This window comes from Hyla sarda, chromosome 1, assembly GCF_029499605.1.
Source record: "Hyla sarda isolate aHylSar1 chromosome 1, aHylSar1.hap1, whole genome shotgun sequence".
NCBI classification, from domain to species: Eukaryota; Metazoa; Chordata; class Amphibia; order Anura; family Hylidae; genus Hyla; species Hyla sarda.
Window position 1 is genome coordinate 618011118 of NC_079189.1, and position 15911 is coordinate 618027028.

The 15911-nt window shown below is 41.0% G+C and overlaps 1 protein-coding gene across 2 annotated transcripts in view; it reads right to left on the bottom strand.

Annotated features, from left to right (window-relative positions):
- Positions 1 to 15911, bottom strand: part of IL11RA (interleukin 11 receptor subunit alpha) — a 136475-nt gene that overhangs the window by 18681 nt on the left and 101883 nt on the right. For both annotated transcript variants that reach the window (XM_056551474.1, XM_056551473.1), the window contains exon 6: positions 2866 to 3029. In XM_056551474.1, the coding sequence (XP_056407449.1) occupies positions 2866 to 3029 (164 nt within the window). The remainder of the gene's footprint in view (positions 1 to 2865; positions 3030 to 15911) is intronic.

Sequence of the window (15911 nt, forward strand, 5' to 3'; positions counted from 1 at the left end):
ATACACAGCAGTACACACACATACACAGCAGTATACACATACACAGCAGTATACACAGCAGTACACACATACACAGCAGTACACACACATACACAGCAGTATACACATACACAGCAGTATACACACATACACAGCAGTATACACACATACACAGCAGTACACACACACAAACACAGCAGTATACACACATACACAGCAGTATACACACATACACAGCAGTACACATACACAGCAGTACACATACACAGCAGTATACACATACACAGCAGTATACACACATACACAGCAGTACACATACACAGCAGTCCACACATACACAGCAGTACACACATACACAGTAGTATACACATACACACATACACAGCAGTACACATACACAGCAGTATACACACACATACACAGCAGTACACACACACAGCAGTACACACACATACACAGCAGTATACACACATACACAGCAGTATACACACATACACAGCAGTATACACATACACAGCAGTATACACACATACACAGCAGTATACACATACACAGCAGTACACATACACAGCAGTATACACACATACACAGCAGTATACACATACACAGCAGTATACACACATACACAGCAGTATACACATACACAGCAGTATACACACATACACAGCAGTACAAACATACACAGCAGTACACATACACAGCAGTACACATACACAGCAGTACACACATACACAGCAGAACACACATACACACAGCAGTACACACATACACAGCAGTACACATACACAGCAGTACACATACACAGCAGTACACACATACACAGCAGAACACACATACACACAGCAGTACACACATACACAGCAGTACACACACACACAGCAGTACACACACACACAGCAGTATACACATACACAGCAGTATACACATACACAGCAGTATACACATACACAGCAGTACACACATACACAGCAGTACACACATACACAGCAGTACACACACACACAGCAGTATACACATACACAGCAGTATACACATACACAGCAGTATACACATACACAGCAGTACACACACACAGCAGTACACACATACACAGCAGTATACACACATACACAGCAGTACAAACATACACAGCAGTACACATACACAGCAGTATACACATACACAGCAGTATACACACATACACAGCAGTACACATACACAGCAGTACACATACACAGCAGTACACACACACACACAGCAGTACACACATACACAGCAGTACACACATACACAGCAGTACACACATACACAGCAGTATACACACATACACAGCAGTACAAACATACACAGCAGTACACACATACACAGCAGTATACACACATACACAGCAGTACACACATACACAGCAGTACACACACACAGCAGTACACACACACAGCAGTACACACATACACAGCAGTATACACACATACACAGCAGTATACACATACACAGCAGTATACACATACACAGCAGTACACATACACAGCAGTACACACATACACAGCAGTACACACATACACAGCAGTACACACATACACAGCAGTATACACACATACACAGCAGTACACACATACACAGCAGTACACACACACAGCAGTACACACATACACAGCAGTATACACACATACACAGCAGTACACATACACAGCAGTACACATACACAGCAGTACACACATACACAGCAGTATACACACATACACAGCAGTATACACACATACACAGCAGTATACACACATACACAGCAGTACACACATACACAGCAGTATACACACATACACAGCAGTATACACACATACACAGCAGTACACACATACACAGCAGTATACACACATACACAGCAGTATACACACATACACAGCAGTACACACATACACAGCAGTACACATACACAGCAGTACACATACACAGCAGTACACACATACACAGCAGTACACACATACACAGCAGTACACATACACAGCAGTACACATACACAGCAGTACACACATACACAGCAGTATACACACATACACAGCAGTATACACACATACACAGCAGTATACACACATACACAGCAGTACACATACACAGCAGTACACACATACACAGCAGTATACACACATACACAGCAGTATACACACATACACAGCAGTACACATACACAGCAGTACACATACACAGCAGTATACACACATACACAGCAGTATACACATACACAGTAGTATACACACATACACAGCAGTACACATACACAGCAGTATACACACATACACAGCAGTACACACATACACAGTAGTATACACACATACACAGCAGTATACACACATACACAGCAGTACACATACACAGCAGTACACATACACAGCAGTACACACATACACAGCAGTACACATACACAGCAGTATACACATACACAGCAGTACACACATACACAGCAGTACACACATACACAGCAGTACACACATACACAGCAGTACACACATACACAGCAGTACACACACACAGCAGTACACATACACAGCAGTATACACACATACACAGCAGTACACACACACACACAGCAGTACACATACACAGCAGTATACACATACACAGCAGTACACATACACAGCAGTATACACACATACACAGCAGTATACACATACACAGCAGTACACATACATAGCAGTATACACACATACACAGCAGTATACACACATACACAGCAGTATACACACATACACAGCAGTATACACACATACACAGCAGTATACACACATACACAGCAGTACACATACACAGCAGTACACATACACAGCAGTACACACATACACAGCAGTACACACATACACAGCAGTATACACACATACACAGCAGTATACACACATACCGTGAGGTGCCGCTCACCTATAGACTGGACATAGAACTCCATGATCCTGAAGCTGGAGCCCAGCGGGTTCTCCTCGGTGATGTTCATCTGGTAGGACATCCACAGCTTGGAGTTCCTGACGGAGCAGACGTTGGGGAGTCGGGGGTCCCGCAGACAGTCCTCGGGGCTGCTCCTGTCCACCCTGCAATATATAAGCGGATCACCTATAATCCTCTATTACAGTGGTCTCCAATCAGCGGACCTCCAGATGTTGCAAAACTACAACTCCCAGCATGCCCGGACAGCCACTGCTCTATTATAACAACCCACTGAGCGGCCTCTGTGTAATTCTTAGCTTCTCCAGTGGGGGAGCTGCACAGGAGACCCTCGGAATGATATAAACACCTCCATAAAGTCACTGAGACAGTAAGGAGCGAGGAGGAGGAACTCCGACCACAGCATCTACAACATCACAAGGAGCCATTCACCTCACCGGGAGGAGGGGGGCGCTGATCTGTGATGTCACCTCATAAACCACTGACGCCCTGACCACACGGAGGGCCGGACACCGCCACCACATCAAAGGGGGCGCCACCGCAACCTCACATACCTAAAGGAGGCACCTGACTGTCAACAACCATTACAGGAGACCCGGCCACCAGCATGGACGGAGGGGACACAAAGGCTGCTGGGAGTTGTAGTTCTGGCCGGGTAGGTCAGGAAGCGAGCAGTGGAGGTCACTGTACTTGGTCGGCCAAGAATCTTCCAGAAACAGCGCCACCCTTGTCCTCAGGTTGGGTGTGGTATTGCAGCTCATTTCCAATTGAAGTCAATAGGGTAGAGTTGTAATATCACACATCACCTGAGGACAAGGGTGGTGCTGTGCTTTATATTATAATGTAGGATTACAAAAACACAGTGCCACCCTTGCCCTCAGGTTGGGTGTGGTATCGCAGCTAATTTCTAATGAAGCCAATAGGGTAGAGTTGTAATACCACATATCACCTGAGGACAGGGGTGGCGCTGTGCTTTATATTATAACATAGGATTAGAAAAACACAGCGCCACCCTAGCTCTCAGGTGGTGTGTGGTACGACAACTTCGCTCCATTCACTTTAATGGAAATTGGTTGTAATACCACACACTACCTGAGGACAAGGGTGGCGCTGTATTTTTCTAATTCTACGTGAAAAATATAAAACACAGCGCCACCTTGTCCCCTAGGTCGGATATGGTATTGCAGCTCATTTGTAATTGAAGTGAATGGAACCGAATTGCAATCCCACACATCACCTGAGGGCAAGGATGGCGCTGTGTTTTATGTTTATTACATAAGATTTGAAAAGACACAGCGCCATCCTTGTCCTTAGGTGATGAGTGGGATTACAATTCGGTTCCATTCACTTCACTTACAAATGAACTGCAATACCACATCCGACCTGGGGACAAGGTGGCGCTGTGTTTTATATTTTTTACGTAAGATTAGAAAAACACAGCGCCACCCTTGCCCTCAGGTGATGTGTGGTATTACAACTCCGCTCCATTCACTGCATTTAGAAATGAGCTGCAATTCTACTCCCAACCTGAGGACAAGGGTGGCGCTGTGTTTTCTAATCCTACATTTTTAACATATAAAGCAATGTTTTTGTTACATTGTGCCAGTACAGACCAACATTTCCCAACCAGTATGCCTACAGCTGTTGCAAATGCTGGGAGTTATAGTTTTTTAAACAGCTGGAGGCACACTGGTTGGGAAATGCTGGTAGGGACGCTCATCTCTCTTGGAAAATCAACGGTTAAAAATTATAAATTTTTCCAGAAACAGCGCCACCCTCGTCCTCAGGTTGGGTGTGGTATTGCAGCTCATTTCCATTGAAGTCAATAGGTTAGAGTTGTAATACCACATACCACCTGAGGGAAAGGGTGGCGCTGTGTTGTACGAAAAAAATATATAAAGCAATGATTTGTTACATTGTATCAGTATAGGCCACCGCTTCGCAACCAGCGTGCCTCCAGCTGTTGCAAAACGACAACTCCCTGCATGCCCGGACAGCCAAAGGCTGTCCGGGCATGCTGGGAGTTGTCGTTTTGCAACAGCTGGAGGCACGCTGGTTGGGAAAGGCTGGTATAGACGCTCCCACAATCCAGACTGTTACTGATACATTGTAACAAACTTGACAGAATCCGAAACTCCAGGGAGAATGGGGGTGTTTGGCACGCCATTCCTCCGGCACAGCGCAACGTCTGCACCGCTCCTCCGGGGGGCACCGGGCCAAGTCACATGGGATGAATCTGATCCGCAGTTCGGCTGTGGCGAGGCCCCGGCCATATATAACACAGGCAGCGATCCCTTCCAGAAGGCGCGGGGTTAAAGAGGGCCCCGGGAGCTTCTAGTCACTGACTAACGAGATGACGAGACCCTGAGTCACCGAAAACATTTCTCTCCTCTCATTCAAGAATTCACTGAATACATTACAGCGCGAAATACCGACCGTCACCTGACCCACCGCCAAGTACTGTTCATAGGGAGCAGTATTATAGTAGTTATATTCTTGTATATAGGAGGCAGTATTATAGTAGTTATATTCTTGTATATAGGAGCAGTATTATAGTAGTTATATTCTTGTATATAGGAGGCAGTATTATAGTAGTTATATTCTTGTATATAGGGGGCAGTATTATAGTAGTTATATTCTTGTATATAGGGGGCAGTATTATAGTAGTTATATTCTTGTATATAGGAGGCAGTATTATAGTAGTTATATTCTTGTATATAGGAGCAGTATTATAGTAGTTATATTCTTGTATATAGGAGCAGTATTATAGTAGTTATATTCCTGTATATAGGAGCAGTATTATAGTAGTTATATTCTTGTATATAGGAGCAGTATTATAGTAGTAATATTCTTGTATATAGGAGCAGTATTATAGTAGTTATATTCTTGTATATAGGAGGCAGTATTATAGTAGTTATATTCTTGTATATAGGAGCAATATTATAGTAGTTATATTCTTGTATATAGGAGCAGTAATATAGTAGTTATATTCTTGTATATAGGAGGCAGTATTATAGTAGTTATATTCTTGTATATAGAAGCAGTATTATAGTAGTTATATTCTTGTATATAGGAGCAGTATTATAGTAGTTATATTCTTGTATATAGGAGCAGTATTATAGTAGTTATATTCTTGTATATAGGAGCAGTATTATAGTAGTTATATTCTTGTATATAGGAGCAGTATTATAGTAGTTATATTCTTGTGTATAGGAGCAGTATTATAGTAGTTATATTCTTGTCTATAGGAGCAGTATTATAGTAGTTATATTCTTGTATATAGGAGCAGTATTATAGCAGTTATATTCTTGTATATAGGAGCAGTATTATAGTAGTTATATTCTTGTATATAGGGGACAGTATTATAGTAGTTATATTCTTGTATATAGGGGACAGTATTATAGTAGTTATATTCTTGTATATAGGAGCAGTATTATAGTAGTTATATTCTTGTATATAGGGGACAGTATTATAGTAGTTATATTCTTGTATATAGGGGACAGTATTATAGTAGTTATATTCTTGTATATAGGAGCAGTATTATAATAGTTATATTCTTGTATATAGGGGACAGTATTATAGTAGTTATATTCTTGTATATAGGAGCAGTATTATAATAGTTATATTCTTGTATATAGGGGACAGTATTATAGTAGTTATATTCTTGTATAAAGGAGCAGTATTATAGTAGTTATATTCTTGTATATAGGAGCAGTATTATAGTAGTTATATTCTTGTATATAGGAGCAGTATTATAGTAGTTATATTCTTGTATATAGGAGCAGTATTATAGTAGTTATATTCTTGTATATAGGAGCAGTATTATAGTAGTTATATTCTTGTATATAGGAGCAGTATTATAGTAGTTATATTCTTGTATATAGGAGCAGTATTATAGTAGTTATATTCTTGTGTATAGGAGCAGTATTATAGTAATTATATTCTTGTATATAGGAGCAGTATTATAGTAGTTATATTCTTGTATATAGGAGCAGTATTACAGTAGTTATATTCTTGTATATAGGAGGCAGTATTATAGTAGTTATATTCTTGTATATAGGAGCAGTATTATAGTAGTTATATTCTTGTATATAGGAGCAGTATTATAGTAGTTATATTCTTGTATATAGGGGACAGTATTATAGTAGTTATATTCTTGTATATAGGAGCAGTATTATAGTAGTTATATTCTTGTATATAGGAGCAGTATTATAGTAGTTATATTCTTGCATATGAGGGCAGTATTATAGTAGTTATATTCTTGTATATAGGAGCAGTATTATAGTAGTTATATTCTTGTATATAGGAGCAGTATTATAGTAGTTATATTCTTGTATATAGGGGACAGTATTATAGTAGTTATATTCTTGTATATAGGAGCAGTATTATAGTAGTTATATTCTTGTATATAGGAGCAGTATTATAGTAGTTATATTCTTGTATATAGGAGCAGTATTATAGTAGATATATTCTTGTATATAGGAGCAGTATTATAGTAGTTATATTCTTGTATATAGGAGCAGTATTATAGTAATTATATTCTTGTATATAGGAGCAGTATTATAGTAGTTATATTCTTGTATATAGGAGCAGTATTACAGTAGTTATATTCTTGTATATAGGAGGCAGTATTATAGTAGTTATATTCTTGTATATAGGAGCAGTATTATAGTAGTTATATTCTTGTATATAGGAGCAGTATTATAGTAGTTATATTCTTGTATATAGGGGACAGTATTATAGTAGTTATATTCTTGTATATAGGAGCAGTATTATAGTAGTTATATTCTTGTATATAGGAGCAGTATTATAGTAGTTATATTCTTGCATATGAGGGCAGTATTATAGTAGTTATATTCTTGTATATAGGAGCAGTATTATAGTAGTTATATTCTTGTATATAGGAGCAGTATTATAGTAGTTATATTCTTGTATATAGGGGACAGTATTATAGTAGTTATATTCTTGTATATAGGAGCAGTATTATAGTAGTTATATTTTTGTATATAGGAGGCAGTATTATAGTAGTTATATTCTTGTATATAGGAGGCAGTATTATAGTAGTTATATTCTTGTATATAGGAGGCAGTATTATAGTAGTTATATTATTATACATAGGAGTAGTATTATAGTAGTTATATTCTTGTATATAGGAGTAGTATTATAGTAGTTATATTCTTGTATATAGGAGGCAGTATTATAGTAGTTATATTCTTGTATATAGGGGCAGTATTATAGTAGTTATATTCTTGTATATAGGAGCAGTATTATAGTAGTTATATTCTTGTATATAGGAGGCAGTATTATAGTATATTCCTGTATATAGGAGCAGTATTATAGTAGTTATATTCTTGTATATAGGAGCAGTATTATAGTAGTTATATTCTTGTATATAGGAGCAGTATTATAGTAGTTATATTCTTGTATATAGGAGCAGTATTATAGTAGTTATATTCTTGTATATAGGAGCAGTATTATATTAGTTATATTCTTGTATATAGGAGCAGTATTATAGTAGTTATATTCTTGTATATGGGAGCAGTATTATAGTAGTTATATTCTTGTGTATAGGAGGCAGTATTATAGTAGTTATATTCTTGTATATAGGAGCAGTATTATAGTAGTTATATTCTTGTATATAGGAGCAGTATTATAGTAGTTATATTCTTGTATACAGGAGCAGTATTATAGTAGTTATATTCTTGTATATAGGAACAGTATTATAGTAGTTATATTGTTGTATATAGGAGCAGTATTATAGTAGTTATATTCTTGTATATAGGAGCAGTATTATAGTAGTTATATTCTTGTATATAGGAGCAGTATTATAGTAGTTATATCCTTGTATATAGGAGCAGTATTATAGTAGTTATATTCTTGTGTATAGGAGGCAGTATTATAGTAGTTATATTCTTGTATATGGGAGCAGTATTATAGTAGTTATATTCTTGTATACAGGAGCAGTATTATAGTAGTTATATTCTTGTATATAGGAGCGGTATTATAGTAGTTTATGGTTTTGTATGACATTTCGTGTGTATCTGATACAGGATAATGTGATGATAATAAATCCAGACATCTCGGCCTCTTTCATCTCTGACATTATAAGGATCATTGTGGCTTTTCTGCCTCCCGCTCAGTGTCTTGGCTCTGCTACGCCTGGAGAGCCACAATGGATGACACCGTCTGTGACACATTCACCGCTGAGGGGGTCGGGGTAATTGAATGGAGATGGACATGGTCGTCATTGCGGGCCCTGTAATTATATCTACAGCGAGTGATCAGACCTGATAGATGGATTACAGATCTGGGGAGGATTCCGGCCTCGGGGCAGATTCTCTCTGTGATTGATGTTCTCTTATTAAGATTAAACAAACGCAGCGATGGGGCCGGAGGGGCAATAATTACCCCCAGCGGGGGGGATGGAGAAGTTATCTTCATGTCTTATACTTATTGAGAAATACTTTATACATCTGGTATATGGCGCCACAGATCTGAAATACTTAATAATCCAGATATATGGAGATTATAGATACAATAGAAGAGATTTATCAAAACCTGTGGAGAGGGATAGTTGCCTATTTGCCCATAGCAACTAATCAGATAACTTCTTTCATTCTTCACAGGCTTCTATAAAAATAAAAGAAGTTATCTGATTGGTTGCTATGGGCAACTGGTTGACTTTTCCTCTGTACAAATTTTCATAAATCTCCTTTACGGTAGGATCACAGGAAACGGATTTTCAGCGTATTTTACACTGCAAATACCCCCATGCCGGACCTCACAGTGTGCCTCCAGCTGTGTCTGCTCGTAGCGGCAATCTTTCGCTACAAGCAGACACACTGGGGGGAGATTTATCAAAACCTGTACGGAGGAAAAGTTGCTGAGTTGCCCATAGCAACCAATCAGATAGCTTCTGTGTCGTAACCGGGTGTGATGAGGGCAGATGTTGTTACCGTAGGGGCAAATGGCATTAACCCCTTGTATTCGTGACTCCAGGTTGTGGTTTATCCTCGATACCCCCTGAGGGTATACTGCTGGATCCTGGGCTAGGCACGGGGGAAATAATGACTCCGACACCAAGTTACGGATAAAAGGGGCCCTGGGGACACTGAAGGGAGGCTGTTGGACAGGGCAGCAAGGGTACTGGGTAACACCTCCCGTACTGGGCCATCAAACTTCTTTCATTTTTAAAAAGGCCTGTGCAAAATGAAAGAAGCGATCTGATTGGTTGCTACGGGTGACTCAGCAACTTTTCCTCTGGACGGGTTTTGATAAATCCCCCCACAGTGTTCTGCGAGTCACCGCGCATGCGCAGTGTACTCGCGCGCATTGCAGCTGCTCTCATCCTAGCTCAGGGAGCAGGGGGAGTGGAGTACACTGCGCATGCGCGCTAGGTGACTTGCTACAAGCAGGCACACTGTAAGGTCCGTCATCGGCAGATCCGTTCCGTGTGACCCTACCCTTTAGGGTAGGGTCCCACGGAACGGATCTGCCAATGATGCCCATATTACATTTATGGGGCCCAATCGCCAATCATTGTCATAAACGTTACCCCTACTCCCAAACCGGGAAAGCCAAGTGGATTTGATGCCTTGGTCAACTTTATCCGCCATGTTTACATAGTTTTGTAACTTAGTGGTACCAGAGGAACAAAGATGAAAAAGGCGGGGGATCGTGTTTTACTGAGACCTTCATGCCCTGATATAAGAGGCTCCATGGTTGGACCCCAAAGTTTAGAGGACTGGGGAAGACGAGAAGATGTTGACAGGAATTCGAGGGGGTCTGATGGGTGACAGGAGACAAAGCAGATTTTATAAATAGAAGGATCCGCCCAGAGATTGGCTGATGTACTATGAAGATATTTCCTGTTCAGGGACTGGAATGCGACCAAGGTTCGTGTAGGAACATCTGATGGGCAATGGTGCCAAAATCCTCTCACGAGTACATGGACAGCCGGATGTCCGATCTGCAGACTCATCCGAACTTGGAAATGAGCGAGAGAAGGATGATGAAAGCCTCAGATCTCATGGCGGCCATAGACAGAACTGCTGAGCGATCATCTAGATAACAATCGTTGGGTCAAAGCTACCATACACGAGTCTACACGGGCCTTAAAGGGGTACTCCGGTGGAATTTTTATTTTTTAAATCAACTGGTACCAAAAAGTTAAACAGATTTGTAAATCAATTCTATTAAAAAAATCTTAATCCTTCCAGTACTTATTAGCTGCTGAATACTACAGAGGAAATTCTTTTCTTTTTGGAACACAGAGCTCTCTGCTGACATCACGAGCACACTGCTCTCTGCTGACATCTCTGTCCATTTTAAGAACTGTCCAGAGTAGGAGAAAATCTCCATAGAAAACATATGCTGCTCTGGACAGTTCCTAAAATGGACAGAGATGTCAGCAGAGAGCACTGTGGTCGTGATGTCAGCAGAGAGCTCTGTGTTCCAAAAAGAAAAGAATTTCCTATGTAGTATTCAGCAGCTAATAAGTACTGGAAGGATTAAGATTTTTTAATAGAAGTAAGTTACAAATCTGTTTAATTTTCTGGCACCAGTTGATTTAAAAAAACTAAAATTTTTCTACCAGAGTACCCCTTTAACGCCTTAAGTACTAAGCCCATTTTGACCTTAAAGGGGTACTCCGGTGGAAAACATTTTTTTTTAATCTTTTTTCTTTTTCTGGTGCCAGAAAGTTAAACAAATTTGTAAATTACTTCTATTAAAAAAATCTTTACCCTTCCAGTACTTTTTAGCAGCTGTATGCTACAGAGAAAATTATTTTTCTTTTTGAATTTCTTTTTTGTCTTGTCCACAGCGCTCTCTGCTGACACCTGATGCCCATGTCAGGAACTGTCCAGAGCAGGAGAAAATCCCCATAACAAACCTATGCTGCTCTGGACAGTTCCTGACACGGACAGAGGTGTCAGCAGAGAGCACTGTGGACAAGACAAAAAAGAAATTCAAAAAGAAAAGAATTTCCTCTGTAGCATACAGCTGCTGAAAAGTACTGGAAGGGTAAAGATTTTTTAATAGAAGTCATTTACAAATCTGTTTAACTTTCTGGCACCAGTTTAAACAAAAAATAAAAAATAAAAGTTTTCCACCGGAGTACCCCTTTAAGGACCAGGCCAATTTTATTTTTGCGTTTTCGTTTTTTCCTCCTCGCCTTCTAAAATCCATAACTCTTTTATATTTCCATCCACAGACCCATATGAGGGCCTGTTTGTTGCGTGACCAATTGTACTTTGTATTGACAACTCTCATAAAATGTATGGCAAACCCCCAAAAATTATCTTTTTAGTAAGGAAATTTAAATTAGAGTTTTCACGCTGTACAATTTACGGTAAAAATGACATTTTCTTTATTCTGCGGGTGAATACAATTAAAATGATCCCCAAGATACCCAAGATTACATACTTTTTATTGTACTGCTTTGAAAAAATATCCCACTTTTTGTAAATAATCTGTATGTTTAAAATCGCCCTATTTTGAACTTTTTCATTTTTCCGTATACGCGGCTGTGAGTAATTTTTTTGTGCCGTCATCTGTACTTTTTATCGTTACAACATTTGCGTATGTATGAAACTTTTAAATAACTTTTTATTAATTTTTTTTTAATAAAATGTGACAAAAAAATCAGCAATTTTTGCCTTCTTTTTTAAAAATTTTTACGTTAACGCTTCTCACCATACGGAATCATTAAAGAGGTATTCCAGGAAAAAACTTTATTTTTTATTTATTTTTATATCAACTGGCTCCAGAAAGGTAAACAGATTTGTAAATTACTTCTATTAAAAAATCTTAATCCTTTCAGTACTTATGAGCTGCGGAAGTTGAGTTGTTCTTTTCTGTCTGGCAACAGTGCTCTCTCCTGACATCTCTGCTTGTCTCGGGAACTGCACAGAGCAGAAGAGGTTTTCTATGGGGATTTGCTTCTACTCTGGACAGTTCCCGAGACACATGTCATCAGAGAGCACTTAGACAGAAAAGAACAACTCAACTTCAGCAGCTCATAAGTACTGAAAGGATTAAGATTTTTTAATAGAAGTAATTTACAAATTTGTCAGCAGCCAGGATCCGTGGCTAATGCTGGACATCGCCATTCAGGCAGATGTCCGGCATTAACTCTTTAGATGCGGTGATCAAAATTGATCGCCGTGTCTTAAGTGAAAGTGAAAGCTTCCCGGCAGCTCAGTCGGACTGATCGGGACTATCGCGGTAAAATCGCGATGTCTCGATCAGCTAGGACACATCAGGAGTTATCCTTACCTGCCTCCTGCGCAGCCGATCGGCAATTGATTGCGCCAAGCCTGAAATCCAGCAATCAACCACCGATAACACTGGTCAATGCATTGCAATACAATGGCATTGATCACAGTGGCGTTGCGACCCGGGTGCGGGGGGTGCGGCCCGCACCGGGTGACACCAACCCAATGGGGTGACACCAAGACGCTCCGCAGCACCCTCCCCTCCCCCTCCCCAGCTACACAGACACCCCCCTCATCTGTGCCCGACCGGCCTCCCATCCGTCAACACCCCCCCCCCCCCTGCGCTGTGTGTGCGGTGCGCCCGTCCGTCAGCAAACCCCCTCTTTCACCTTCACTGTGCGCCCGAACATCATCACACCCCCCCCTCACCTTCACCAGCACTGTGCCCGTCCTCCGCTCCCACGTCTGCGCCGGCCTGACGTCACACCGCATGGCCGCGCAGGAGGACGTGAGTTACGTCACTCGCACGGCGCCCGGTGAGAAGGAGCGCTGCGCTGGATGGGTGAGTTTGTATGTCTGTCTCTCTGTCTCTATCTATGCTTGTGTGTGACTCTGTGTATGTGACTGTGTGTGTTTGTGTGACTCTCTGAGTGTGTGTGTGACTCTGTGTGTGTGTGTTTGTGCGACTCTGTGTGTGTGTGACTGTGTGACTCTGTGTGTGTGTGACTGTGTGACTCTGTGTGTGTGTGACTGTGTGACTCTGTGTGTGTGTGACTGTGTGACTCTGTGTGTGTGTGACTGTGTGACTCTGTGTGTGTGTGACTGTGTGACTCTGTGTGTGTGTCTGTCTGTCTGTGAGTGTGTGTCTCTCTGACTGTGTGTGTGTGTGTGTGTTTGTCTCTCTGTGTTGTATGTGTTTTTTTTTGTGTGTGTGTGTGTGGGGGGGGGGGGGGGGGGGGGGAGGGAGGGTATAACCAGCGATCTATTGTGGGGAAACTCTGACCCATTGTGGGGAACCTGCGGCCTAATGTGGGGAAACTACTACCAAATGTGGGGAGTCTATGCTACCTAATGTGGGGAATCTGTGCTACCAAATGTGGGGAGTCTATGCTACCTTATGTGGGGAATCTGTGCTAACTAATGTGGGGAAATTGCTACCTAATGTGGGGAATCTGTGCTACCAAATGTGGGGAGTCTATGCTACCTAATGTGGGGAATCTGTGCTACCAAATGTGGGGAGTCTATGCTACCTTATGTGGGGAATCTGTGCTAGCTAATGTGGGGAAATTGCTACCTAATGTGGGGAATCTGTGCTACCTAATGTGGGGAAATTGCTACCTAATGTGGGGTAACTGGTACCTACCTAATGTGGGGGAACTGGTACCAAATGTGGGGAATCTATGCTGCCTAATGTGGGGAATAGATGCTACCTAATGTGGGGAAACTGCGACCTACCTAATGTGGGGGCACTGCTGCCTACCTAATGCTCCCCCCCTGGCAGTAGCACCCTCATCATCCACCAGCAACACCCCCCCCCACCCCCCCCAGCAGCACCTCCATCAACATATCCTGATGGTGGGTGATGGAGGTGCTCCTGCCAGGAGGATGATCCTGCCGATGGATGATGGGGGTGATTCTGCCAGGGGGGATGGCCAGTAGCACCCTCATCATCCTCCAGCAACACCTCCCCAGTAGTAGCACCCCCATCATCCACTAGCAACACCACCAATACCCCCCTCCCGTGGTAATAGCATCAGCTAACGGATGTTGAGGGGTGTTACTTTGGTTTTGGTATTATATTCAGACGGTGCACTGTATGGCAACGTTATATTCAGAGGGCGCAGTTTGTGGTAGTATTATATTCAGAGGGCGCAGTTTGTGGTAGTATTATATTCAGAGGGTATAGTGTGTGGCGGTATTATATTCAGGGGTACAGTATGTGGCAGATTTATATTCAGAGGGTACAGTATGTGTTGGTATTATATTCAGAATGTACAGTGTATGGTAGTATTATATTCAGAGGGTACAGTATATGGCGCTATTATATGCAGGGGTACAGTATGTGGCAGATTTATATTCAGAGTGTACAGTATGTGATAGTATTATATTCAGGGGTACAGGATGTGGCAGATTTATATTCAGAGGGTACAGTATGTGATAGTATTATATTCAGGGGTACAGTATGTGGCAGATTTATATTCAGAGGGTACAGTATGTGATAGTATTATATTCAGGGGTACAGTATGTGGCAGATTTATATTCAGAGTGTACAGTATGTGTTGGTATTATATTCAGAATGTACAGTGTGTGGTATTATTATATTCAGTGGGTATGGTGTATGGAAGGTTTATAATCAAAGAGTATAGTGTATAGTAGTATTATATTTAGAGGATACAGTGTCTGGCAGGTTTATAATAATAATTGTTTTCATATAGAGGATGAGAATGCGCTGACATAGTGAGGAGACGTCTGGGCGTCACATTCTACAGAGAGAAGTATTAACTGGAACAAGTCCTGGCGGTATGTACCATCTGAATTAGATAAGGAAAGACTATATAGAGAAGACGTCACCGGTAGTCACTGATATCATTGAACATTCTCCTCTCTGTGTCCTGTAGTCACTTGTCCGTTCTACAGTTAGGTCAGTGAAACTACAACTCCCAGCATAACCTCACCACTGCTCAAAGGGGTTCTCTACTGGAAAAAAAATGTTTTAATCAGCTGGTGCTACAAAGTTAAACAGATTTGTAAATTACTTCTATTTAAAAATCTTAATCCTTCCAGTACTTATTAGCTGCTGTATAAGCGATT